General features: G+C 43.8%; 3 protein-coding genes across 12 annotated transcripts in view; 2 read left to right on the top strand and 1 right to left on the bottom strand.

The window, feature by feature from the left end:
• The window catches only part of MPZL1 (myelin protein zero like 1), a 37,828-nt gene extending 30,220 nt beyond the window's left edge, over nt 1-7,608 (top strand). For 4 of the 6 annotated variants that reach the window (XM_077781188.1, XM_077781191.1, XM_077781189.1 and 1 more), the window contains one exon: nt 1,877-7,608. In XM_077781188.1, coding sequence (XP_077637314.1) covers nt 1,877-1,978 — 102 coding nt within the window. In that variant the 3' untranslated portion in view covers nt 1,979-7,608. The remainder of the gene's footprint in view (nt 1-1,876) is intronic. The other 2 variants (XR_013339441.1, XM_077781190.1) reach the window with 2 other exon arrangements.
• A 733-nt stretch (nt 7,609-8,341) lies between these two features.
• On the bottom strand, nt 8,342-15,365 carry MPC2 (mitochondrial pyruvate carrier 2). The gene is made up of 5 exons (XM_021550092.3): nt 15,166-15,365; nt 11,791-11,831; nt 10,213-10,297; nt 9,042-9,153; nt 8,342-8,572 (listed from the first exon to the last, which is right to left on the bottom strand). The coding sequence occupies exons 1-5, from the start codon at nt 15,269-15,271 to the stop codon at nt 8,533-8,535; spliced, it is 384 nt and encodes a 127-aa protein (XP_021405767.1). The 5' UTR covers nt 15,272-15,365; the 3' UTR covers nt 8,342-8,532.
• Nucleotides 15,366-15,972: 607 nt separating this feature from the next.
• Nucleotides 15,973-25,404, top strand: part of DCAF6 (DDB1 and CUL4 associated factor 6) — a 74,177-nt gene continuing 64,745 nt past the window's right edge. For 3 of the 5 annotated variants that reach the window (XM_021550182.2, XM_021550183.2, XM_021550184.2), the window contains exon 1: nt 15,974-16,133. In XM_021550182.2, coding sequence (XP_021405857.2) covers nt 16,040-16,133 — 94 coding nt within the window. In that variant the 5' untranslated portion in view covers nt 15,974-16,039. Of the gene's footprint in view, nt 16,134-25,404 lie in introns of all 5 variants that reach the window. The other 2 variants (XM_021550186.2, XM_021550185.2) reach the window with 2 other exon arrangements.

Consider the following 25,404-nt stretch of genomic DNA (forward strand, 5'->3'; position numbering starts at 1 on the left):
ACAGTGACTATATTTAAACTGCAAAAATCCATTACAGTGGTAACTGATACTGAATGAACTCCTCTGCTAGACAACTGAACCATCAGAATTACTTGAACAAAACTTGGAATGTCACAGTGAGTACTTTCTGCAGTTAGATTTATTATTTTAATATATTTTTTTAACTGATAGTGCTCTCAAGCTGAATTTATCATACCCTGACCTTTGACCTCAGGCAGATGAGATTTCCAAATTTGCTTGCAATTAAACTTCAGGGTTACTTCGCCTTGAAGTTTATATAGACACTGTGATCTGATTGGAATTAGAAATCTCAATACAGTATTGGAGACCAGAACAACATGAAAGCAAATAGCAGAGATTTTTTTTTAAGAAGTGGCTATAATGAGATTTGAAATCCAGAGTTTTCTAGGACATCAGGGTCCTTTTTTTCCCCATTTTCTTAGTGTGTTGTTTATATTCAGGGTTTTATACTAACTTGCAAGTTTTTACCCTTCAGTCCATATTCTTCCTCTATTCTTTATAACTTTGGAAATACTTTACCCAGAAGGAATAAAATGTGGATTCAAATCACTTCTCAAAGAGAACAAGATATTTATCAGGTGTGAGCTGTGCCACTGTGCTAGGGGGAAAATAGCTGTGCAGGAAGCTCTCTATTGTCCTTCATGGGCTTAATTTTCTGTATAGAAGGTCTGTTTTCATCTCTGGCTCATAATTGCTTTGGAAAATAGATGGAAAAATTTCTGTGTCAGGTCTATACAAATGTTTCCTAATTTGTCAGGATTCCAAAAGTACTGGCAAGAAGGGGGTAGAGAAGTGCCAGTGAAGGCTACTTCTTCCTGGGACACCAGAACCATTAAATAGATGAAAAGTTTTGAAGGAAAAACTGCTGCAAAGGCCACAAACAAATGAAAAGCTCTCTATTTTTTATTCCCCCACCAGTCATCCTGAGATAGCACAGTTCCTTTGCCTCCTGCATGGGTGTGTGGTGACAGCCCACTGGGAGGAGGTGGCAGCCCTGTGCTTGTCTCACTTGGGAGGTTCAGCATGGGAGCTGCAGCTCTCTTGCCACCTGCCTTGCTGGACCTCTGCTCCGTGGAGGCTGCAGTCCTGTCCTCAGTAGCTGCAGTTGGCTTTCCCTGGGCTATGTTTTAGAGGATGTGGTGTTTTAGGAAGTGTTCACATGTTCAGCTGAAAGACAGGGCTGTAATGTCTTCCCCTGCACCCCAGCAAATGTCACAAAAGTGTGAGGTCGTGCCTGCCTAAGGTGTCTGTGAGCTGCTGCTGCCTGGGCTGGCTTCAAGGTCAGGTAAGAATTCTGTATTGCTGCACCATTTTAGCACTTCTTGGCTCACTGCTGTGTAAGTCTTGGCCCATGTCTGGCTTGGGCAGTGATTTGAGTCACAGGGTGGCTGCAGCTTCGTTATCCAACTGGCACAGCCATGCTGGGGTTTACAGGACCTGAGTAGCAGTTTGGGAAGTACGCTCTGCTGTTGACTGGTAAACCTCTAGTAGGGTTTTCCTCCTGAACAATATTAAATCTGGCATGCACCTGACTACGCCACGTGTCTTTGCTACATAGCACACAAGAATTGCTGCTTTTCAGAGCAAGGGATCCTAGATTTTGCTTTGTGTGACAGCAGGCAGTTTTGGAGGGAGGCAAGGGTGCTGTTTGGCATGCTCCTGAGAGGAGAAAGGTGGCAGACTAGAGCTCACGTGCCAGCTGAGGGTTCATTCCACCTGCTTCCAAGTGCCGTTCACAGTCATAAAAGCTCTGTGGTCTTGCTTTAGCTTTCATCTTGCTGCAGCCCCATGGAAGTGAGGGGCAGGCTGGGCAGTTCTGAAAAAGCTTGACTGTGCCTGTTCCTTGTGTCCCCAGGGCCCAGTCATTTACGCGCAGTTAGATCACTCCGGGGGACAGCACAGCGACAAGATCAACAAGTCAGAGTCTGTGGTCTACGCCGACATTCGGAAGAACTGAGATCCTCAGCTATCCAAAGGACAACACACATTCAGACTGGAATTGCTTGAGCAAGATTTCACCCAGAGAACTCACATGTGGCCTTTGATGCCTAGGCTAGGACCAATGCATGTGCATACAGAGGGAGAAATATATATGTATTGTGTGTAAATAGTCTATTTAATCGTACAGAAGTGAGACCAATGTTGCATGTTGAAATGCGGTAAGAATTTTGCTTATAAATTGCCAATATTCTTTTTTTTTTGTATCTTGTGTGACGAGAGAGAAAGTGAAAACTCGCATCACAATTTTAAAATATTTTTATCTTGATTATTAATGGAGAAACTGGAAGATGCCTGAAGATTCTAGACTGACCTGGAGATTCTTTTTTCTTTGCTTATAGGGCCCAATTTCTTTTGTTGAGGTGACTATAAAGAAGATGTTTTCTTTATATTCAGAATTCTTTATGTATACAGGGTATTTATCTTTCCTTGGTCACATTCTCAGTAGAGGCTGCCTTCTCAAGTAAACTAGACCATCTCACTTGGTCTTGTAAGCCAAATTCTAACTCCTAGCTATCAGAAATGTATGTCTTAGCAGTGTGAGTGAAGGAAACCTTTAGGCCTACCTGACCTGTGTAACGTGGGTCACAAAACTGTTTACTTCTCGATGAGCCCAGCTCTTAAAGCTTAGTCCTTTAAGAGGCAGGGATAGTGTTGATCTAATGAATTCTGTGAAATGGTAGTTTACCTGTGAAAACGAAGGAGATAGTGAGTTAAAGGCATAGGAAGCTGTAGCTGTAGGTGGTTACTTCAGACTCTGTTGAACCTTTCAGTGAAATATTTCTTCCTCAAAGCTCTGTCATTTCATGCAAGCGTTAAAAAGGGCTGCAAGGGATCTGGAAGCTGTAGTACCCCCATACCTCTCTCCCATGTCTCCAATATGCCACTGTCACCTCCTTGGAGGTGCTTTATCTGTTCTCAAAAGCCTGAAGTGGAGGCTGAACAACTTCTGGAGGAAATCTAGGGCACTTTGTGTTTTTTGATGTGTGTTTTTGTTTTTGTTTTTTTTTTTTAATGTGTGACCATTATTTGCACAGAGAATGCAGCTGGGCAGTTTATTGCCTTCATCTCTGCAAGTCTAGTGCTTGAATACAATTCTCCAGCCTCTTGTTTCTAGGTTAAACTCCTCCTAGATTGTTAAGGATCTCTGCTGATGAGGATTTCTTTTGCTGACCTATTGTATCCTGAAATCTGGTGCTCAAAACTAGAAGTGGCCTTCCAGCAGAGATTTTCTCAAGGTGGCATATAGAAGACAGATTTCTGTTTTGTTTTGGATTGTTATTTTTTGGCAGCAAATAGTTTTCAGTTTGGTCTATGGTAACCCCTTTTCTCTGATTCTTACCCATTTACTAGTTCAGTCTGTTTCACAGAATCAGTCCCAGAATGGTTGAGGTTGGAGGAACCAACTCTGGGGATCATCCAGTCTTCCTCCAGCAGGGTTAGCCAGAGGAGGCTGCCCAGCACTGTGCCCAGTTTTGAGCATCTCCACAGGTGGGACCTCTACAGCATCTCTGGGCAACCTGTTCCAAACAAACTCAAGCCCACATTTGACTTTTAACACCAAGCACATGAAAAATAGTTACAGGCCCATGGCAGCCCTTTCACAACCACATTAGATAATCCTTTAATTATGACAGTGCGATTTTTAATAACTATTTTGTGTACAGTGGGAGTTTTGTCCCCAACAAAGTTAGGTATGCCAACATTATAGTCTTTCATCAGGATCAGACTTCACAGGTATCCTGACAACAGCTGCTTTTATTAGAAATCAACCGGTTTATTTTTGTATGCATGTACTGGGTAGATCTTAGGACATTGTCCTCGAGGCCAGAACCAGCCTCTTAAAACTGGGGCTCAGAAGGAAACCATGGATTAATTTATTCTGCCATATGTCAGTTGCTAATCCTGCAGTATCTGAATTTGTGTAATTCTTCTTCCAAGACTTGGCTGGTTTCAAAAAAAGGGCATGTTTCAGTTTTAAAGCATCAGTTTTTCAGGTATTTGCCAAGTCTTGTAGGGAACTGAGACACCAAGCTGTGGCTAACTAACAGCTCTGTAAATATTTTAGCATTTTATTTTTTGGAAATAACATATACAAGATGAAAAACGGACAAATTTCTTCTTCACAGGAGACCTTTAAATATGTTCTTCTACTTCATGGATTAAGCAGGGGTTTTTTTAGCAAGACTCCACATGAAAGGCTATGGTGCTTGGACCCAGTGCTGGAAGCTGATGGAGAAGGACCTACTCACCCCAGAAACACTCAGGGGTAGTTTGTCCACTCAAGCTTCCATCTGTTGATAAGATCCACTGCCTTGGTTGCTGCAGTCCTCAGTCAGGAAATTCTTCACTTAGAAGATGGTGAGGCACTGTCACATGCTGCCCAAAGAAGCTGTGGATGCCCCATCCCTGGAAGTGTTCAGGGTCTGGTTGGATGGGGCTCTGAGCAACCTGGTCTGATGGAAGATGTCCCTGCCCGTGGCAGGGGGGGTTGGAACTGGGTGATTTTTAAGGTCCCTCCCAACCCAGTCCAGTCTGTGATTCTGTGGTTCTATAGGATTTTCTCAAGTGCTGAATTCTGCACCTGGCAGCCAGGAGGGACATCCCTGTCTTGGGGACACCAATCTCAGCACTGCCAGCTGGGCGAGGGAGGGGATTGTCCCACTCTGCTTGGGGCTGGGGTAGCTTTGGGTGCCACAATACAAAAAAGACATGAAGCTGTTGGAGAGTGTCCAAAGGAGGCCACGAGGATGGTGAAGGGATGGAGGGGAAGCCTTCTGACAAATGGCTGAGGTCACTCGCTCTGGTCAGCCTGGAGAAGAGGAGACTGAGAGGAAACCTCATTGTGGTCTTCAGCAGCCTCATGAGGGGAAGCAGAGGGGCAGGCACCGCTCTCTGCACTCTGTGACCAGTGACAGGACCCAGGGGAATGGCCTGAAGATGAATCAGAGGAGGTTTAGGTGGGATATCAGGAAAATGTTTTTCACCCAGAAGGTGGTTGGACGCTGGAATAGCTCCCCAGGGTAGTGGTCACAGCACCAGGCCTGACAGTTCAAGAAGTGTTTGGACACTGCTCTCAGGCACGTGGTGTGACTCCTGGGTGTCCTGCCTAGGGCCAGGAACTGGACTTGATGATCCTGATAGGTCCCTTCCAACCCAGTATAAATTATGATTAAGATCAGGAGGAATCCTGTTGCTGCTGCTGCTTTCCTCATCTATCAGGCTGTTTCTTCCCAACATTTATTTTACACTTAATAAAGCACTAATGCTTTGGATGTGGTTGATGGAGAAACTTGATTTTGATCTGCCTGTGTTCATCCCTGTGCATCACTGTCTTTCTCCCCCAGCATTTTTGAGTAAGAGGGAGAATTGTGATGAATGAGGTGATCAGAAACTTGCTGCTATGAGAAGATGGGGCTGGCCTTGCCTCTGAAGTCTGCTACTAATGTTTGCTTCTTTTCCTGCTGGAATGTACTGGAGAATCTGAGCACAATTCTGATGTGGTGCTAACTTCAGGAAGCACACGAATCCGGTGCTAACTTTAGGATTGATCTGGTGCTAACTTTAGGAGACACACTGATCTGGCTGATTTTAACTGACTTAAGGAGACATCTCCTTGCATGGCTTTTGTCTAGCTACAGGTATATTCATATGCCCTAAACTGAGGAGGCTCCCTGCAAAGCTTCTTGGGTCCTCTTTATGAAGGCAGAATGAATGTGGAAGTATTTTTAAAAAACACTACACATCTTTTTAGAAAGAAACAGAAGTCTTCCCCCAGGAATGGCAGAAATCTGTCTGAATCCCACTCCAGTGCCAAGGCTGTTGAGTATTTTTAGATTTTTTTTTGTCATGGAAAAGTGAGCAATATAATTATTAAGTAATATATTCATGCTGAAGTCAAAAGAACTTCAGGCATTGTGAGACAACACTTGTGAACTTTCTGTTCCTTGGGTTATCTGAGATGGTTTAATTATATGTTAACCTATGCTGATGAAAGGGACCGATACTGAGTTGGTTTACTTAGTGAAGCCTCAGGACACAGAGGACTTCTCTTCCTTGATGTGCAGAGCAAGCAGATATTTAAGTCAGACAAGGTCATATCCTGATGTTCTGGTGACCTGAAGTTTAACTCTGTTTGCTCTTCTGCTGCTGCTGTTCTCTTAATTCTCTGATGCTGCTCCTTGCAGGAAAAAAAATAACAACTTGGACTTTGAGGAACATGAAGGGTGTTGTCCTTGTCCTGTTGTAGCACTGCTGCCAGGTCTTTTTAGGATCCTCTGTTTTCAAAACAAGTGCTGCATGCCAAGCTTGCAGCAGCCCAGAGGAGGAGCGGGTACCTCTCTTGAAGCAGTAGCCAGTGACTAAAACAGTTAGGGGGGTCATTGCTCCTGGACAGTGGACTGGAATGGCCTGTATGATGAAAGACTTGAAATAAATTCTCTCTTATTCATCATGCAAACAAAACTGGGATCGATCTGAATTCCATCTTATTTTTGATTACTATAAATGAATTTCAAGAGAATTACAAATAAGGTATCAAGCTAAGTAAATTGGTAGCTGTACTCAGTCCATCAGGTTTCCATGGCCCGTTTTACTTCAGCAGTTGTTCTGTGAGGAAGATGCTCACCATGTTCACAAAACATTAAGAACCTTTACAGGGGGCAGGTTTGTCCCTGCAACTCATTTCCTGATGTGTCATTTTTAACTGGAGACCTGTAAGGTTTTGTTTTGTCTCAAAGCTTTAGTGGTTTATGACTAGAAGAGCTGTCTTAAATTAGGTTTTTCAGCCTGTGAGAACTGTCTAGGTAACCATCAGTCTTGTAACTGCAGTAAAGGTGTGCATGCTACTTAAAAGCTGCATTGCCTTAGAGTGGATTCACTGAGGTCAGGTATGTAGTTTTTGATTTGTGATCAGAACACCTTCACTTTGTATTGGAATCTTGTCTTGAAATTCTACATTATTAGTGTATCTGCAAGGACCTCAAATACAAAAAGTTCTTATTGTATCATAGGTGATGGATATATTTCCTCAATAAAACCACCAAGAAAGAAGGTGAGTGGAACTTCTGGGCTATGGCCACACCTCTGCAGTGTAACATTTTTATATGGGAGACTACAAAATCACCTTAACAAGGCTCAGCAATTATTCTCTTCTTTAGGTTTCTCTTTCCCTTCTCTTCACTGCCTAAAGCTAATAAGCCCTTTCATTTACAGGTATTTTTTGCACTCTAAGTTCAATGCCTTTGTAGATCAGTGTGCTGTGCAATGTTTTCTGTCTCCCTGCAATGCCAACTGTTCTTATGTGGTAAATGTAATTGAAAACATAGACTGGGTACTTTTCTTTTATAAACCTCTGTCCTGGAGGTGTGCAAGACAACAAACACCTGTAAGACAGGTGTATAATCTGTGTGAGGGAGCTAGATATGCATTGCATGGCCTGATTACATTAAGAGCCAGTGTACCAACTGTTAGTGCTTTTGCTTTTACAGACTCATCTGGAAACAGTTATCTTGGATATTTTTTCTTGAATGGACTTTAATGTTTTCTATTGTAATCTTGTGAATATTTTAATACACTTTTTTTTTTTCCCATTACTGGTTTGCTGGATGAGTCTTACCTGGTTGGGGACTGGGAAGGGAGGGGGATTGGAATACAGCACCTCTCTTCCTAGCAGGATTCTTCTTCAGTCACTGTGTCCACTTGGTGACCAACACAGCTGGAGAACTTGCCACTTGAGACCCTGGGACCAAGGACCAAACCACAAGGACCAAGACATGCAAGTGGAACTGTGGCAGAACAGAAAACTGACTTCATGGTGGGATGGCCTTTGCAAAAGGGGAGCTGAGAGACTCATCAGAACCTACCTTGCCTCAGTTATCTTTTCCCCTGCATGTGAATTCCTCAGTCTAAGTCTGGTGTTTCAACATCCCCATCTTCTGCCTGGAGGTGTGAAGGAAGCTAAAACACCAGTGGCACATTTGTTTGCTGTCTTTTTTTTCAGGACAGTGGTGGCTGGGGAATAAATGAAGACACACATAGCTGAAGCTGGAACAAATATCCTCATGCTACTGGGGAAGGAAGAGCATCAGGAAATGAAATGAAAATGCTACTGTTGGTTACTGAAATATGGCAAACACCCACCCAGGTGGTTTTCTGACTGTGGCAGGAAAGATCACTTCAGTCTGAGGCTCTGGCTGTCACCAGTACTGTGTCACTCCCAGCACTGTTCAGTGGAGTCAGATAAGGTGAGGCTCAGCAACTCTTTTTAGGCAAATTCCAGCCAGTTTCTTTAAAGAGACAATACAAGACAAACAATTCTGCCTTCGTTTTAAAAGGTTGCCCTTTATTTAAATGTGTGGATATACTTGGTTATTTGCACTTAGAAAACACTTGATCTTCTTTATTTTCCTCTTTTATTTTCTCAGAGAAAAAAACATTAAAATTAGTGAAGCTAGGTCCCATGGGGATGGGTTTGTGCGTTGCTCGATTTGACCTGTTGGGTTAAGCATCTCTTTATTGCACCTGCTTTTGTGCTTTTAGCTCCTGATTATACCTATAGAAATAAAAAACAAAGGGCACAGGCTAAGAATAGAATAGAACACCAGTTTCAATAACACTGTTTTCCTAGCAATCTGTTCACCAGAGGAGGTTTAAAATTACAATGGACTTAAGGGTGGAAACTCGGGATAGGATATTTCATGTATGAAGTTCCAAAGTAGCTAAGTTTGCCACATCCGTGGCCAGTACTGAAGCCAGAAATCTCCCAGAGTTTCCTTCAAGAAACAATTTTATTGACAAATGCTGCTCTGCTTAAAAGCCCTTTGATCCAGCTGGAACTGACACGATTCAATGCTGCTCTAGCTAGACTGAAAATATTTACAGCTAACAATGTAGCAAAAACATTCTGTAATGTTTCATGAATGGTTCCGTTCCTCTTGCCTGTTGCACTGACAGAGAGGCTGGCAGCATTTATAAATTCCTGATTAATACTTAGCTGTACTTTTACCCTTATTAATGCATACCTCCATATTCGGAAAAGCTGGGAACCACCAGCACAGCCAACAAAAAAGTTCACAGCAAACAGACTCCAGTTTTTAGGGATGATCACCAGAGAGTACCTTGACCAAATAAGGCCTGTTGAAAAAAATGAAATTACAAAGATATTTGAAATTAAATATTTAGATATTTGGAGGCAGATTCATGGGCCAGTTGAAGTAAACAAATCTCATAACTTCATGTTAGACAACTGCTTTGCTTATAACTACCCTCTTAGTGAAAAGTGCCAGTGGGACACCTACAGGTACGTACTGCATTTTTCTAAAGTAGTTACAGTAATCACAGTCTGAATATCCAAGATCCTCTGTAGTCTGCAGCAGCCTAGACTTTAATTCTCCAGCAACATTGCAGAGTAGTGGTATTTTGTTGCATATCCAGCTTGCTGCACTACACTGGAGAGTATGCAAAACTTATGGAAAATGCACAGGGCTGCATCAGACACCAAAATAAAGTCTGGAGAAACCTTTCAGACAAGAAAAGCATTGGAAAAAGTTGCCCAGGGAAGTGGTGTAGAACCATCACTGGATGTGTTTATAAGAAGTGTAGTTTTGTCACTTAAGGGACACATTTTAGTGGTGGACTTGGAAGTGCTGTAATCTTGGAATCTGTAATCTTACAAGTCTTTTCCAACCTAAATGATTCTAGGATTACAGAATATTGTTTCTGCCAGTGTGAGAATTCTTGGCAGACAGGAGTGCAGTAGTCCATGTGCCACTGCTTCAAATTTCTTGTAACACTTGGAAATTCTTTCCAGTTATGTTAGTGTAATTACCCTACCATTCTTCAATCCCTTAAAATCTGTTCTGAAAAAGACACTGTATCCTGGACTGATTTCAATATTACTTGATCTGAAAGAAAAGAGGTCACTGCAATGAATGGTATCATGGTAACTTAAGGGATGACACTCATGCCTAACTCATAGCAACTTGTGCTGAACAATTCCAAATTAAGACAGGTGTAGAAAACTTCTACATAATTACAGAATGCTTACTGATTTAATAACAAGTAGAGGTCTGTCCTAGAATCAGCATCCAACAGCAAGAGTGACAGCTAGCATGTTAAAATTAAGGCTTTCTGTAGAAGTGGATAAGTACTGATGGAAGATTCTGTGTGAAAACAGAATAAGTTTGGCCTTACCTGTGGCCGTGAGTACTGCAGACTGTCCTGTGCTGAGCTTTTCTGCTGGTCTGGCCATGTCAGCCAGTCCAGCACACACCAAGCCCTGCAAAGAGAAATTCAGTGAGCACCAGAGTGGGATTCCTGTAACAGATCAGGAGCTTTAAAAGGGGAAGCTGCTTCACAGCTCAGTGATTATTCTGCATTTATGGAGGGATCCATTCTATGGGCAATTAGACTCTATCCATTTCCAGTCCCTTGTGGTAGGAAAAAGAACAGTTACAGCAGCTACAACTGGGTGGCAATAAAATCCCAGGCATTGGCAGTTTTATATTAATTCAAGAACAAGGTTAATTTGAACACAGCTGCTTAAGAAAGCAGCTGAAAAAAGTCCATCCTTGTTTTCATGCAACAAGTAGAGGCTTATCTAAGTAAGGGCCTTCTTTATAGAGGTCAGGCTAAAATACTGCTGGTAAATTTCACCCCATATAGTCTTCACTCAGCTTCATCTGAGGGGGTAAAAGTGCTTTTTTTTTCTAATATAATTTCAGTAATTGTAGAAAACTTGCAGCCAAATTGAGGAATAGCTTGGCTGATCTACTTGACATTAGCAGCAAACACTCTGCTTGCTTTGTTTATTGTGTTATTGCCCTCTACTGGAAATACATATTCATGTTCCTGTTACACCAGTTCACAAAAAACCCCAAACAAAACCCCTAAGTAAGACAGTCGTAGCGCTTTCACCCAGGACTCCCTGGGCACAGAGGAGGTGCCTGTGTGCTCAGGCTCAGCAGGGTGTTTCCAGGGAGAATCTCTGAGGAAGGGGAAGGTTAACCATGGTTCCTGCAGCTGCACTCCAGACAACTGACAAAGAAACCAAGCTGTAGCTTAAAGCACAGTGTTTCCTGTGGCATATAAAACGCAGGGGTTCACAGTGGCAAAGTTACAAAGCAGCTGGCAATGGTAAGAGCAGGTTACATCCAAACCCTCGTGGGTTTGGAGATCTCTTGTTTTATCTGTATCAATACAATACCTCGGAGGAGCACAGTGATTTAGGAGGTGGCATTTGCATCACCTGGGCGCAAACACAGCCCAGGGCTGTAGCCAGTGGGAAGCAGAACCTCACAGGAGGCAGGGCACACCACTGGACAGCCACAATTGCAGCTGCTTTTGTCTTTTAGGTCAAGACCATCTTGCACTCTGACATGCTTCAGCCTGCCTTCAAGCTATGAGGCTTCGGAATTGGCTTTCTTACAATATACTTATCCGTATAAGATATTTCTCAAATTCCTCAATCTCAGAATAGACACATGCTTTATGAGTTTTGCATCATGCCTACCTTGAGCAACAGGTGGTGTTTCACAAGAGAACCCCAGTGAAAAGCACAATTCTTCCACAAAGCATTTTCCCCATGTTGTATCCCCTTCAGTTTGTGTTGTTACTAAGGCTAATTTTGTTCCTCCCCATATATTAAGAATTAGAGCCTCTTAATCTTTCTGCAGCCTCAAGTATCTGCTGGGAATCTCTTGCTTGCTCAGTGTGTTGCTGCAGGTTGCCCTGGGCTTGACACCCAGACACCAGCTGGCATCTTGTACTTACCCATTTCATGACAGGTGCCCAGAAAAACACTGTTTTGGGACCTGAGGGAGAATGGGAGAAAAGAAGTTAAATTACTTAGTAAGGTGTGGCTGTTTTAATAGCCACAGTAAGTTTGTTTTATTTTAATTGTTGTTTTTTTTTAATAATGAATTGTTTATATTAGAGTTTCTATTGCTGTACAAGCTCTAGCACCTAATACTCATAATTCATCACCTCAGTGCATCAACCTTCAGTTGTATAATCACTCCACACATTTCTGCAACAGTTGGACAGGATTTTTTATATCCATGTTTAAGCAACTGAGGACACTGGAGCAAGCAAAATGCATTTTTAAATTAAAGACTTAGGAAGAGTCCTAGGAATATGGAAAACACCCCAAAAATCTACCAGTAAGCAAAGGAGGATTTGGGGGAAAATGAGGAAATCTCAAGAAGGAAGGGAGGAAAATCCAATGGCATGGGACCTGGGGGAAAAACAACTCTCTTATGAATACTTGTGATTTTCAATGGTGCTAAAACAGCAACTGGTTGGTTAAAACAAAGCCCATGTAAAGCCACGCCTACAACTATGCCAGAAATCATTAATCTGGGACTTCTGCTCCAAGTCTTAAATGAGAGACCACAATTCAAATTACCAACCCCTATGAAACAGTCAGAAATTAACCTTTAGGTCACTGCTCAGCACACTGATAACATGCAAAATGAAGCCAAGTTTTCACTATAATATATTACATAGGAGTAACCACCAGGACTTTGGTTCCTGCTTTTTATGAGAGCTATTTCTTTCACTAATAATTCAGCCTTAAAAAGACCTTGCACTAACTACTTGTACTTCCAGTTTTAACCATCCTCAAGTTTAAAACTATGAATTGGGAAACAAAAACTGGCTTGGCAGCCTTGCATAAAGCCCTTTTTAACCCACCCAGCTTGTGATCAAGTTTCAAACTCCATTTAATAACTACAAGCACACTACTTTTTGTCTAATATTGTTGAATATTAGATAACAGCAGCTTAATGTTCATCCTTTAAAGATATAAACTTCAGCTGCTGTTCTCTTAGGCACTTACTTGGTGTGTCAGTATCAGGCTGCAAATACAGCTTGTTATAAATAAATCAGTCTTACAGAGTAGCTTTAATTACTAACATTTATCTTATTCTAAAAAGCAAATTCAGATTTGGAGTACCAGAGGATGTGGGATGAGTATAAATTATTAAACTGACATTCCCTAAACAGCTAGTATAGTTTTCAAGAAGACTGACATTAATTTTTATTAATAATAGAAAACTCAACCATTTCAAATTGATGACTGCAGAAATAAGAATTGGAGAGGGGGAAGGTACCAAACCAAGTTTGTAATTAGGGAAGACTGTTAAACACCTCTCCTTGGAGCACTCCAGCAAGCACCCAGCCTGGGTGAACTCTTCCCAGCTCCTGACATCCAGAATTTTTCAAGGATGAATACAACAGCAGCACATGAGAGCAGGGGAACACCAGAGGCTAATTTAGGTATCACATACATGACCAGTTTTATAGAATTTATGACTTCTATTAAACGTAAGAAGTCTTTGTGCTGAAAACTTGAGTTTAGTCAGGCAAAGTGAACCAGAGCAGCCAAAGGGGAGGGAGCACAAGCTCAGCCCTTGCTTTCCCATGGCAACCTGGGGAGTTGGTGTGCCAGGCCCTCCACTGTCCTCCAACAATGCCAGCCAAAGAAACAGTTTTTAACAGGCACCAATTCTTTTGCTGGAAGCTTTCTTTATGCCAGAAAGTGCTTCATGCCTCACAGGTGATTTATAATTTCATGACAATGACGCTTATATTCCTGAATTAGACTAGAGATTAAGATGTCACTGGAGATAAAAGAAAGTCTTTCATTTTTAACCCACTTTTTTTCCTGCAGAGTGACATCTATTGCATAACTTTCTCAAAGACACACCTTCAAGGCTAAAATAGAAGTTGCAGGGGTTCAGTTTCTATACTTGCTTGTGCTGTGACTTTTCTCACTTACACCATCAGTATGGATTATGACAGGTATATAACATATATATACACAAAGAATCCCTAAAAATGGATTTATTACTGACAACATTATGGTGATGACCAAGAGCGGCCCACAGGCAGTTTTGTGAAGTGAAAAGCACTGCAAGAGAACCTCCAAAACTTTCTCCAATTCCCACTACAGCTCTGTTGAAGAAGGAACATGGATGTTCCCAGCACTTGCTGTGCCTTGCATCCACTAAGAGTATCTGGAAGCTGTCACATTTCACACCAGTGGAATGTGTCTCTCAGTGTTGGACATACTGTCTCTTTATGTATAAAAGCAATACGCTAATGTTAAATATATTGGTCTAGTGAATTCAGTATAAATCAAACATTTTGAGGACTGCACTCTTCATCCTTTGTGATTCCTTTAGAACAACGATTTTCCTTCCAAGAAAGGGCCGTTGTAAGAGGATAGAGCAAGTGACTGCAAACCAAAGTCCATTTTCACAGTGCATATTCCTGGTAGGTGAAGAGTCAAGGATGCCTGTGACACTGACAGGAAACAGTGGGGACAGAGCCTATGGAATGCCAGGATTTTATCGGGCGCTCGTTTTAACAACCGACGCAATTTGTTTACATGACAAACACCACGTAGATGGCACTGAACGAGATCCTTTTACAGGAGGTTTCTCCCTAATAACACAACCCCCCACGTTTGCCCATGGAAAGGTAAACTGCAGGTCAGGTGAGGGGAGCTCATTCTTTACCCGCAGGAGTCCTCCAGCGAATTCACCAAAGGCATGAGCTGTCTTTGGTAGAAGCGTGGGATTCAGCAGAAAGGAAATAAAACCAAAGGCTGCCTGACTTGACCAGGGCACAGTTCAAGATCAGAAACCCTGGAAGTGCCCAAGGCCAGGCTGGATGGGGCTCTGAGTAGCCTGCTCTGGTGGAAGGTGCCCCTGCCCGTAGCAGCGGGTGGAACGGGATGATCTTTAATATCCCTTCCATCCCAAACCATTCCAGGATTCTATGATTTTTCCAGCACATCCTCTTGCAAGAAGCGGTTCCCGAGGCATCCAGGCCCCTTTAGACCCACGACATCCCCTGGGCCAGGCTCTGGCAGCCCAGGCGCTCCCTGGATCCGCCCCGCGGTACCGCGACAGTGACAGCAGCGCATCCATCCCGGAACCAGCCGTGCCGTGCCCGATTATCCTGCTCTCCCTTCAGGAGCAGTCAATTCCCCGTTACGGAGCAGGACTCCGCTCCAGGGCCGCCCTCCCGCGCCAGAAGCACCCGAACCGCGTTACTGCGGCCCCGCCCGTACGGAACACATCCCCCGCGCCACCATCCCCGCCGGTCCAACCGGGGGCCAAGGTGACCCGCGCCCATTACCCGCGGGGTGGTTGTAGAAGGGCCGGAACCGCGGCGGCAGCATGAGCTCGATGCGGTCCAGCAGGCGGTGGTAGGAAGCGCGGAGCCCCGCGACTGCGGCCGCCATGGCGAGGGACGGGGCGAGCGGGGTCCGAGTGGGGAGAGAGGGGCGAGCGGGCACCGAGCGGGGGCCGCGTCCCGTCCGTCCGTCCGTCCGTCCGTCCTCCGCCCGGGCCCCGCCCCCCGGGCCTGCCCGCCCGGCACTGCGCCCTGATTGGTCACCGCCGCAGGGGGCGGGGCGGGGCGGAGAGCTGCGCGCGCTGTTATTGGCTGAGCGCGCTGGGCCGGGCAGCTGGGGAGAGCTGGCGCGCCCGCCGCCCTCGGGAAGGGCACAGGCGCCCGGCTCAGAGATGGCGGCCGCTGCTTCGCTCTCCCCTCAAGATGGCCGCCGCGGGAGAACCCTGCGCTGCGAGTAATGCGCCCTAAGCCAAGATGGCCGCTTTGCGGCTTCACAGCGCTTCACTGGACGGGGCGGGTTTATTCCCGGCGGAGCCGAGCGCCCTGACGTCACCCTCCACGCCCACGACGCGCCCTCCCCTCAGTCGGGGCGGGGCGACGTCACCGGCTCGCGCGAGACGCCCATTAATCTCGGGCCTCCGTGCCCCCTCCCCGGCGGGCGTGGCCCACCGCGGCCGGGGTGGGCGTGGCCCCCGCGCGCGGTGGGCGTGTCCCGGAGCCGCCGCGCCCCTGGCTCGCGGTCGGTGCCTCGGCGCGAGGCGGGCGCGGGGCGCGCGCGCGGGGCCCGCTCGGCGGTTCCCATGGTGATCGCGCGCGCCCGGCCGGTCCCGGCGCACCCCCCCGGCTCGGCGCGCGCCCTTCCCGCCCGCGCGGGGCCATGTCCCGCGGGCGCTGCCCGCACCTGCTGTGGGACGTGCGGAAGCGGACCCTGGGGCTGGAGGAGCCGGGACTGCTGCGCAGGCACTACCTCGGTAAGGACCCGCGCTCGGCGGGGCGGGCGAGCTCCGGCCGTCCCGGGCGCCCACCGAGCGGGCAGGGGGCCCGGAGCCCCTTCCAGGCGCCGCCGCTCCCCCGCTCGGCCGCGCTGTCCCGCAGCTCCGAAGTTTCCTGTGCCGCGTGTGGGGCGGCGACACCTCCAAATCCACCCTCCGCGACCTCAGGGGCGGTCCGGGACACCCCGGCCCCATCCCTCCGCGCTGCCCGGGTGGCCTGGGGCCCGCCGGGACCCCCCGGTCCCTCGGTGCGCGGCTCCGCTCGCCCGCCGCGCCTGTTTCCCGAAGGAACTGTTGCACGCGGAGATCCAGCCGGGAAGTTGGGCGGCGGCTCAAAGCAGCTCCGGCGTCGGGCGTTCCGTGCCCGGGGCCGGGCAGGGTCCGGATTTACCGGCGCTGAGCTGCCGGCGGCTGGGAACAAAGCACGTAGACGCCTCCGGGGTGATGGCGCGGCCGCTGTCCGGCGGCCCGAGGTGTTGCCGGGCTCCGGGAGAAGCCGAGCCGCCGCCGGCGCTCGGCGCGGCCATCCCCCGCGCCCTGGTGTCCCCGAGCGCTCCGCGGGGTCCCCGCCGGCGGCGCGGCCCCGGCTGCCCCCGCGCCCGAGCCAGGCATTTGCACTTCCCAAGTTACAGCCAGCGCCACTTTTCCTCCCCGAGGCCGCGCTCGGCGTGAAGGAACTATCGATGTTTTTTGTCATGGCGCAGGTTTTGTCTAAACACGCTGCCAAAAAGTATTTTTAAACGCCGGTGTTTATTTCACGTGTTGTCGGAGGTGTGGCGATCCATCGTAGCGGCGCTGGGGATCTGGGGGTTGTCTCTCCGGGGTAGATGGCTGGGTGGGTCGGGAACGCGTTCTTTTGTGCTCGTGTGCCAAAACAATTCTTGCCTTGGAGTGGAAACCTCGAGTACTCGAGATGGAGCTTGATTTACAGCGTTGTAAAACGAGTGTCGATCCGTGTCTCCCAGGCTTTCCCGGCTGTGCTCGGTGGTGATGGTCTGTCGTTTGGGTTTTTCCTGGTGGAATTTAAGGTGGGATATCACATTACTGAGCCTAACTCAAGAGTTTTCTGCCTGTAGTCCCTGAGCGCTCAGTAATCCACAAAACGTTAATCGAGGAAATCAAGGTTATTGCTGTAGGTTTCTACCGATTGCAGAGAGGGGGGTGTGTCGGTGTGTGCCGTGCACAAGTCCCTTGGAAAGAAATTTTGAGTCCTAAAATAAAAAAATTGATTGAGAACTAACGATCTAGCTGCTTTTGATTTTGTTTAGTCTCAAGCTGTGCTTGGCCAAGCCTTAGCCGAGGATTGTTATAACTTTTAGTGATCAATCCTTCTGACTGGATTTTTTTTTTTTTACTTTTTGTCTGCTCCAGTTGGAGCAGAAAACCTCAATGTTAAAATGAGGACTGTAGTGTGCAGATTCTGAAGAAGTGCCTTTTTTTTTTTTTTTGGAAGAAGACCTTTGTTGGTTTTTTTCTTCAGCTTTTACATGGTTGTGTCTCTGAGAGTTGAAGTACTAAGATTCGAATAGTAGAAATCATCTTCCCAGACTTCCAAGATGTCTTTTCTGGATGCTACTCCAATAAAATGTTTCTAACTTTAGTTAAAACTATGGTGCCTTGGTTAAGGTCTCATATTTACTATTCTTCCTTTCACCTAAACAAGTTCAGTTGCTTGAGAGCCTTGAAAAAATAGGACCTGGGAGAGCCTTCCCACGGAATTGAAGTTGAGATCTGCATTGGTGGTGACAAGACATGCTCAGTCCGTACTGACTCCTGCTTTTCACCAGGGGGTTGGTACAGGGTGTGCTTGTCTTGTGGAACCACTGCACTTTTACCCAAATGGCGTTTATGGCCTTGATAAACCCACTGATTTGACTGCTAGTCAGGTGTGGTTGTTCAAGTGCAGATTTCCTAGAGAAGAGGCCTGTTGTGCCTTTTTGTGTGCAGGGCAGTGTAGGTGTAGGTCTTTTCTCTTTCAGACTTCAGCAGCTCTGTGTACGAGCTTTGTTCTCTGGCCCACTGGTCAAGACTGCCCTGGTCAGCTGGGTGCAAGTGCTTATTGGTCACTGCTGGTCTGATCTGCGTGGGAAGTAAGGCTTCTTCCTATTTATAATTTCTTTTTTTCAGTAGTGTTTCAACAGTCTGGCAGGCAGAACAAATGGAGGGCAGGAATTTCACTGTAACTTAGGAGTAGTGGGAGACTTGAGGCATTGTCCATGTGCATTTTTTTTTTTATTTGAGCAAATCTGTCTAAACAGTTATGGATTCAGGTACAAAATGAAGTAATTTATATGTCTCTTCTTTGCTTGCTGCACTTTTTCAGCCACCAAATGAAAGGAAAAGCATTACAGCAAGTTCATGACTAACAATGCAATTGGGAGGAAGATGTCTGTGTGGATGGTAGTTAATGAGCCCTTCACTGGGATGGTTGTGTTGTGCTACAGTGTAAAATATCAGAAATATCGACAGTGACCATGTTTTGAAGAAAGACATCTGAGAACTAATTGCTGTTTCCTATTTACTCGGTGTTTTAGTTTCATGTGAATTGGCAATCAAGTGGCACTCTATAAATAGCCTCTCTCAGCTTCTGAAAACAGCTGCTCCAGGAAGGGTCTGTGTAATGTACCTTTCCATGCAGATAGCTCACCCGTGGAATTTATGGCCTTGCGGAAACTCTCTCTGATTTTGCAAGATCTCTAAATAATTGCTTTGAAGTCCAGTCAGTTCTGGACAGAGTTTCAGAGAAACGACTCATGAAGATGGGGCTGTAGGTGCATCTGTGGGATGTATCCTTCAGCTGTTATGCTTTGGTGAGAACTCCTGCTGTGATGAGAGAGGGAAGATGTGGGTCTCAGCAAGGTATTTGTTAACTACATTTCCTTCAGCATTTGTAGGCTGATTAGTCTCAGTTTCAGACAGTTCTTATGTTTGAGTTCTCCAGAGGAAGGCAGGCCTGGGGGAGGCTGTCAGTAATGTCCTTTAATTCAGTTTAGGCATCCTCTTAGCCTGGTGCTGGTGGGAGGAGTCCTGCTGCTGGATCACAGATGGAAGCTGAGTTTCAGACTGCTTTCATGGTGCTTTTACCCTGAAAACATTGGTGCAAATTGTAGTATCCAAGTTAAATTCTGCCCTGAAGCTGGCAAGTGTAATTACTCAGGATTTTTTCATAGTAATCTCCAAATCTTGCAATTTTGTATCATTGTGACAGTATTTCAGCCACCAGTGAGCAAGCCTGTTCTGATGGCAGGTAAAGTGTTCTGTGCCAGCACAATAAAGGCCTCTATGTGGATTAAATACAGTATATAACGATTTGGCTAGAGAAATGGCAGTATGGGTTTCTTGCAAGAAAGAGGGAACCATAATTCCTCTGAAGTATTTAATGTGATGAGTTTATTTGCCTTTCTGTGAAGGGTCCTGCTGCTGTGAATGGCTCTGTTTATACAACAGGAAGAATTAAGACTTCTCCTTTTTATTTTTATTTGTTTTGGGTGTTTTGTTTTATTAGTTTATTTTTGCTGTCTGATGTAGCAGGTTATCCAGAGAATGTCTTCTCAGTTTAAAAGGAGAGGAACTGATGCTGTATTTTAGCTCAGAGTGGTTTGTTGGAAGCTGTGGTGCTTGATACAATGGAAGCAAATATCAAAATAATCAGCTCTCCCCAATCTCTAATATCTTTATGCAGATACTATTTTCTGAACTCTTTGTTCCTTCTTTTTGTTTTAAGCTTAGCATATATTTTAGAGATAGCATTGTGGTGCTTTCCCATGAGCTTTCACTCCTCCTTCTTTAAAGATTGTTTTGTATCTTACTAAGTTTTTATCATCCTGGTTTTTAAGATTTGGGAAAAGTTTGAAGTCTCTAAAGACATCTCACTGTAAGGAAGCCAGTAGTTCATTGTGATTGAATTTTGTAAAGCTTCAGCAGTTCTTACTAAAAAGAGATCTGTGAATATTTGTATGTAGGGAGAACTTACTGAATTACTTAGATTTCAATAGTCCCTCTCTTTATATGGATGAACCACAGTAACTCCAGAACTAATTACAGTTTTGAAGTTAGTTGATTGACCTGCTCATAAGTAGGGTTGAAAAACAGGCAAGAATAGCTATTATAACTGATTAGTTTTGATATTGACTGCCTTCCATTCATATCACTTTATGTAGTGGCTGGTTGAATGAAGATAGAATTGTGTGTTGCTGTTGAACGTTTGGTACTCCCTAAAATACATTGCCCAGAGTGCGAGAGTGAAATTAAAATATTTTCTTAAAGAACTGAAAACTTTTATTCTCTCTTTTGCTAGCCTTGGAAAAACAAACCAACCAAACCCAGCAGAATGGAAACTTGAATGCTGGGGAGAACAACCAAAAAGAAAGGCATTACCTTCCCCAGTTTTTGCTCCAGCTATGTTTTAACATGTCGTATCTTGATCTTCGCAAATAATGCAGAGTAAGAAGGGCCAGACAGCTTTAACATGATCAGCTTCATAGCTGATGCACTTACAAACTTGGAGATGGGCAGAGCATTTAATCAGCCTTTCTTCTTAAATTCTTTGCATTATACTTTTGATGTTTAGTGTTTTTTCTAGTACACTGTTATATTTCATATCCTAAACCTCTGGAATTAATTTTTTTTCCACTATGAGTTAAAAACACTCATCTGTCACAGCTGAACTCCAGATCTGGTAGAGGTGTTTTATGTTATTTTTTCTTCAAGTTGAACAGATTAACTGCTGCTTGAAAAAGTGTAAATGTACCTGGTGGTCTGACTATGCGAGCACAGTTCTGTAGTGATGTATTCTATCACACATCAAATACTTTTAGAAAGATGTAAGTGAACTCCCCAGATATTTTTTTATTAGAAATGTTTTCTGAGTAATAGAAATAGGCAGAGGCAGAATTGAAGTTCATGGTGTAATGAATGAGTTGGAGGAAAACACATCTGTGGAACAATTTTTACATGCTCAGTCTAATATTGGAAGGAGGCAGGAAGCCTTAGGAAGGCAAGAAATTTGGTGTAGTCACTGGATCTTCACTGGTTGTGTAGAAAAGCTTAAGATGCCTAAGAGCATTGCAGAAAAGGGATGTAACTTTTAAATTGAAAAATCCACAAGAGAGAACACTGATCAGGTATTGTCTTAAACTGGATATCTTTGGAGTTTTTTTCCCTTGGTAATAAAATCAAGGTTTAGTGACTACAGTCCTTAAAAAATTACAGATGGGCTATTGAAAGAACAATGTGGCATCGAGACCTGTTGATAACAAATTGAATTTGGAGGAGTGTAATAAAGAGAGTGTGTCTGAAATGAATTCCCTGATACTATCTCATTTAAATTGGTACCAAAGAGCAGAAAGGCTATATGTATGTCTAAAACAGCTTGTAGGAAAAGATATGAGGGGTGATCCTAGCATACAGGATTAATGATTTTTTTTTTCCCTACTTCAAAGTAAATCAGCTCAGATAATAAAGACACCCATTTTGAAGCCTTTAATGTCAGTAAAGTATAATAAAAGCACAGTGAAACAGAATCATCTAGACAGAACAACAAATGAAAAATACAGGCTGGTAATAATTTGGTACATATCAGAAAAACAGAAAGAGATGTGAGCTGGGAAGAAGGATTAAGGTTAGATGTGTATTTCTGTGGCCTGAGTGCTGAATGCTTAGTTTTAATTTCAGTCTAATCAGCCTTCTGTTATCTTTGGGTTTATTTCAAACGAAGATTAACTGAGCTGTGGAAGTGGAGGACAGGAGCCACTTGGACCTGCAAGTGGCACAGCCATTTAGCATAAATCTAGGCAAATTTGATACCTTGTTTTGCTGTTACCTTAGAAATCTTTGCATGTAGTTGATATCATTGACCTTTTTTTCAGTTACATCTTCCTGTGTGCTTTGTGGTTTAATTGTTATTGTTTGTTCTTTCTCCACAATGTTGTCCCATTTTGCTTCCATTCAGTGATAACATGTTGATTCTTTTTGTGTATTTTCTTAAAAAAAAAAAAAAAAAAAAAAAGAAAAGGGAAAAGTTACATGCAGGGTTTGGGATTATTTGGTGCTTTCTGTCACTCTGTCCTGAAGTAACAGAATGATTTCCAGTGATTGTTTTTAGGATGCTGGGGATTGATAGTAGCACAGTTTCTGGTTTTTTATGTACAAGCACCAGTTTGTGTAAAACTGTAGACCCTTACCTTGCAGAAACCTGCTTTTTTTGGTTTTGTTTTTTCTTTTTAAAAAATTTTTATACTACTGCCTAGATCTCAGAACTTATCAATGAACTTACTGAGTTTTGATGTTTTAATTTTCTAGACCACCAACTGTTTTACTGCTATTATATTTTGACACTGTTTTGCTGCTATTTTATTTTGACATATAAATTGATGGTGGATTTCTGGCATTTTATTTGGCCAGCAAGAAATGATGAAAATTGGTATAACTGTTTTAGACTGTTGATTTTCTGTCCTTCAGAAATTCAGGAAGGACAACTTCCTGAATTCAAAGGAACTGGAAGTTGTCTGCAGATTTGTCATAATTTCTTCAAATTGACAGAACTATGCAGATGTACTTCTTGATTTTAAGGGATTAACCTTATGTGTAATGTCTGTGTTTAACAGAACATTAATCTTGTGTCTTAATGGCTGCCAGGAAGTAGGAGTGTGTGTAAGTGGGTTGTAGTCCCAAGGTTTTGCAGGCATTATAATATTTGAAATTAGTTTTAGGATGCAAATGTGTTTGCTTTTATCCTTTGGTGCCTCAGTGTTCTTCTGCAGACAGCTGGAGACTGCAGACATTTGTGTACCCTTCTAATATATTTTCATTTTTTATCGCAATATTTCATTGCATTTACATTGTGTGCTTTTGAAGACTGCCTTTGTACAGGCAATGTATTTGCTTTGTAAATAACTGCCTGTGCCTTGATGCTGAGTATTTCAGACAGCTTCGTAGTTAAGTTGTACCTTGATCTTCTAATAATGAGCTTTGGATACATGAAAGCTGTCTCTCCCTGCAAAAACAAGTCGTGTACAGCATGTACTGGATTTGTATTTCAGGATGAGGCAGTGATGTGAGAGATCCTTTAGATCTCTTACCTTTATTTTTTTTCCCCCCGTAGTTTTCTTCCAGTTGGATTGCTTCCATTAACTGCATTAGGGCAGACCATTAAAGCTGCCTGTGTTCAGTCACTTCCAAGATGTTGCACTGCAACTCTGTGAGTTCTTGTGACTTTGCATGTGATTCCTGATCTTCTATCCTTGAGTGTCCCCAGAATACTCTAGTGGGATATAACTGATCATGTATCAAGAACCTGTTGACACTTGAGATCAGTCCTGTCCTGGCACTAAGGAAAAGGATCAATTCAAACACAAACTACGCCAACCTTCGAACAAAGCTGGATTTTTCACTGTTTGAATGCAAGTCTTGGCTGTTTTGTGTCTTTGGAGCTTAGTGAGCTGCTGATTCAGATGTGTCTCAAGTGCTCTAGTGTGTGTTGAATCATTAAATATTGAACGTGAATATCGTGAGATGGAATCTGAGTCACATCAGTGAATTTTAATAACCTCTTATTTTCCTCATCTTGCTCTTCAAGGATATGCAGGCTTTCCTCCGGGAAGATTGCATGTGTCATTAATGCTGACTGCTTTTTAACAGATATCATGGGGAAGATGAGAATCTGTCCATTCTCTTCCCTGTGATCTGTGTTCTGAACCATCAGTGTTTGAGCCATCAGATTCTGAATCATCAGAACCTTTTTGAACTATTGAAACTTCACCAAAATAAAAAACTAAACTGTTAAACCCAACCCACCTCTGTAGTTAGGTTGCATTGTTTAGTTGCAGTTATTGTAGTGTGTTCCTGTTACTTACCTTTCTAGGAAATGAGGAAAAAATCTGTTTCCTATTAAATTTAGTTTTATTTTAAAAACCCTGTTATGTCCTGAGAATTCTGTTCAGTAAAAAAAAAAAAGTCTTTGGAGTTAAGCATGTTTTTGTTACCCAGGATGAATACATATAGTTTAATGCAACAGACAATGTAATTTTTAAAAGTAAGGGTTTTTTTTCCCCCATTTTTAAAAAATACCCAGTGTAATTTAGCCTATGTCAGTACATTGTTAACAGTCATCTACCACCAAGACTCAGCTTTCTATTTGAGCTCAACTTTTGATGTAATCTGTCTTTAATCCTGGGCAGTTTCCTGGTCTTTAATTGGTAATCTTAATGGGTTATGACCTATATCTATATAGGTTATGGTATATATATTTCCTGATTTCCCCCAAACAACAATTCCTACACTACCCAGCATTTAATGGTATGTCAAATTAGGCAAGTGTGCAGAATATTTAATGCTTTCCACACTGTCCAAGTTCTCAATTTCACTTGTGGGGAAGGCAGGCCCTGGAGTGTTTTCTGCTAGAAGACGTGGCTATAGATATACTGATAAGCTTCTGTATAATCACTTCTTAATCTGTTTAAAGATGAGTATTGAGTTAGCTTAAACAACTTTAAATAGTAGGCTTTGATTTTGTCTGGAGCCTTTGTCTGGAATCGCTGGGGTTAGTCCTGCTGGCAGAGTGGGAGATGCAGCAGCCTCTGGCAGGCACTGGAAGGTGACATTGGGGGCACACACCTCCACGGCAGGAAAGATGACATTCCTCTAGCAGTGCTCTCTTAAAACCAGATTCCACTTTTTCTTCCCTTCTCCCAGGCATTCTGCATGCTCCAGTGTTCATTTTGCCTGAGTGCTTGGAGGTGAGAGACCCTGGTTCTGCTATGAGCAATTTTAACTTCTGCTCTGGGGTGGAGCAACACTGCATTTCAGCTTCTTAGATAGCATCTTTTCTTGCAGGGAGGTGGAGCTCCTAGTGAACCTTGGGTGTCACAGTGGTCAGTAGTACCTGAGAACATAAAGCAGTGTTCCTGATGTGTGTTTCCCCAGGTGTTGTTAAGGGTTATTATGTTGATGTAATTTTTATAAGAAAATATTCAACATTGCTACCCACATAGCAGTTTCAGATGAAGACTTTTCAAAGTCAAAGGAAAGCAGTATTCTGGAAAGCAGAAAAAAAAGCAGAAATATTTCTGAAGACCTATAGACATCTACAGTAATGATGTTTACTCCAACTTGCAATAATCTGCATAACATTTCTTTTTGCCTTCAGTTAATAGAAGCCTCCTTTGACTTTTCTTTGGAGAGGAAAACAAGGCACAAGTGTATTTTTCTTGATTTGGTAACTATTGTTTTGTGTCGGTTTTAGAATTTTGAG

This window comes from Lonchura striata, chromosome 2 (assembly GCF_046129695.1).
Source record: "Lonchura striata isolate bLonStr1 chromosome 2, bLonStr1.mat, whole genome shotgun sequence".
In the NCBI taxonomy this organism is placed as follows: Eukaryota; Metazoa; Chordata; class Aves; order Passeriformes; family Estrildidae; genus Lonchura; species Lonchura striata.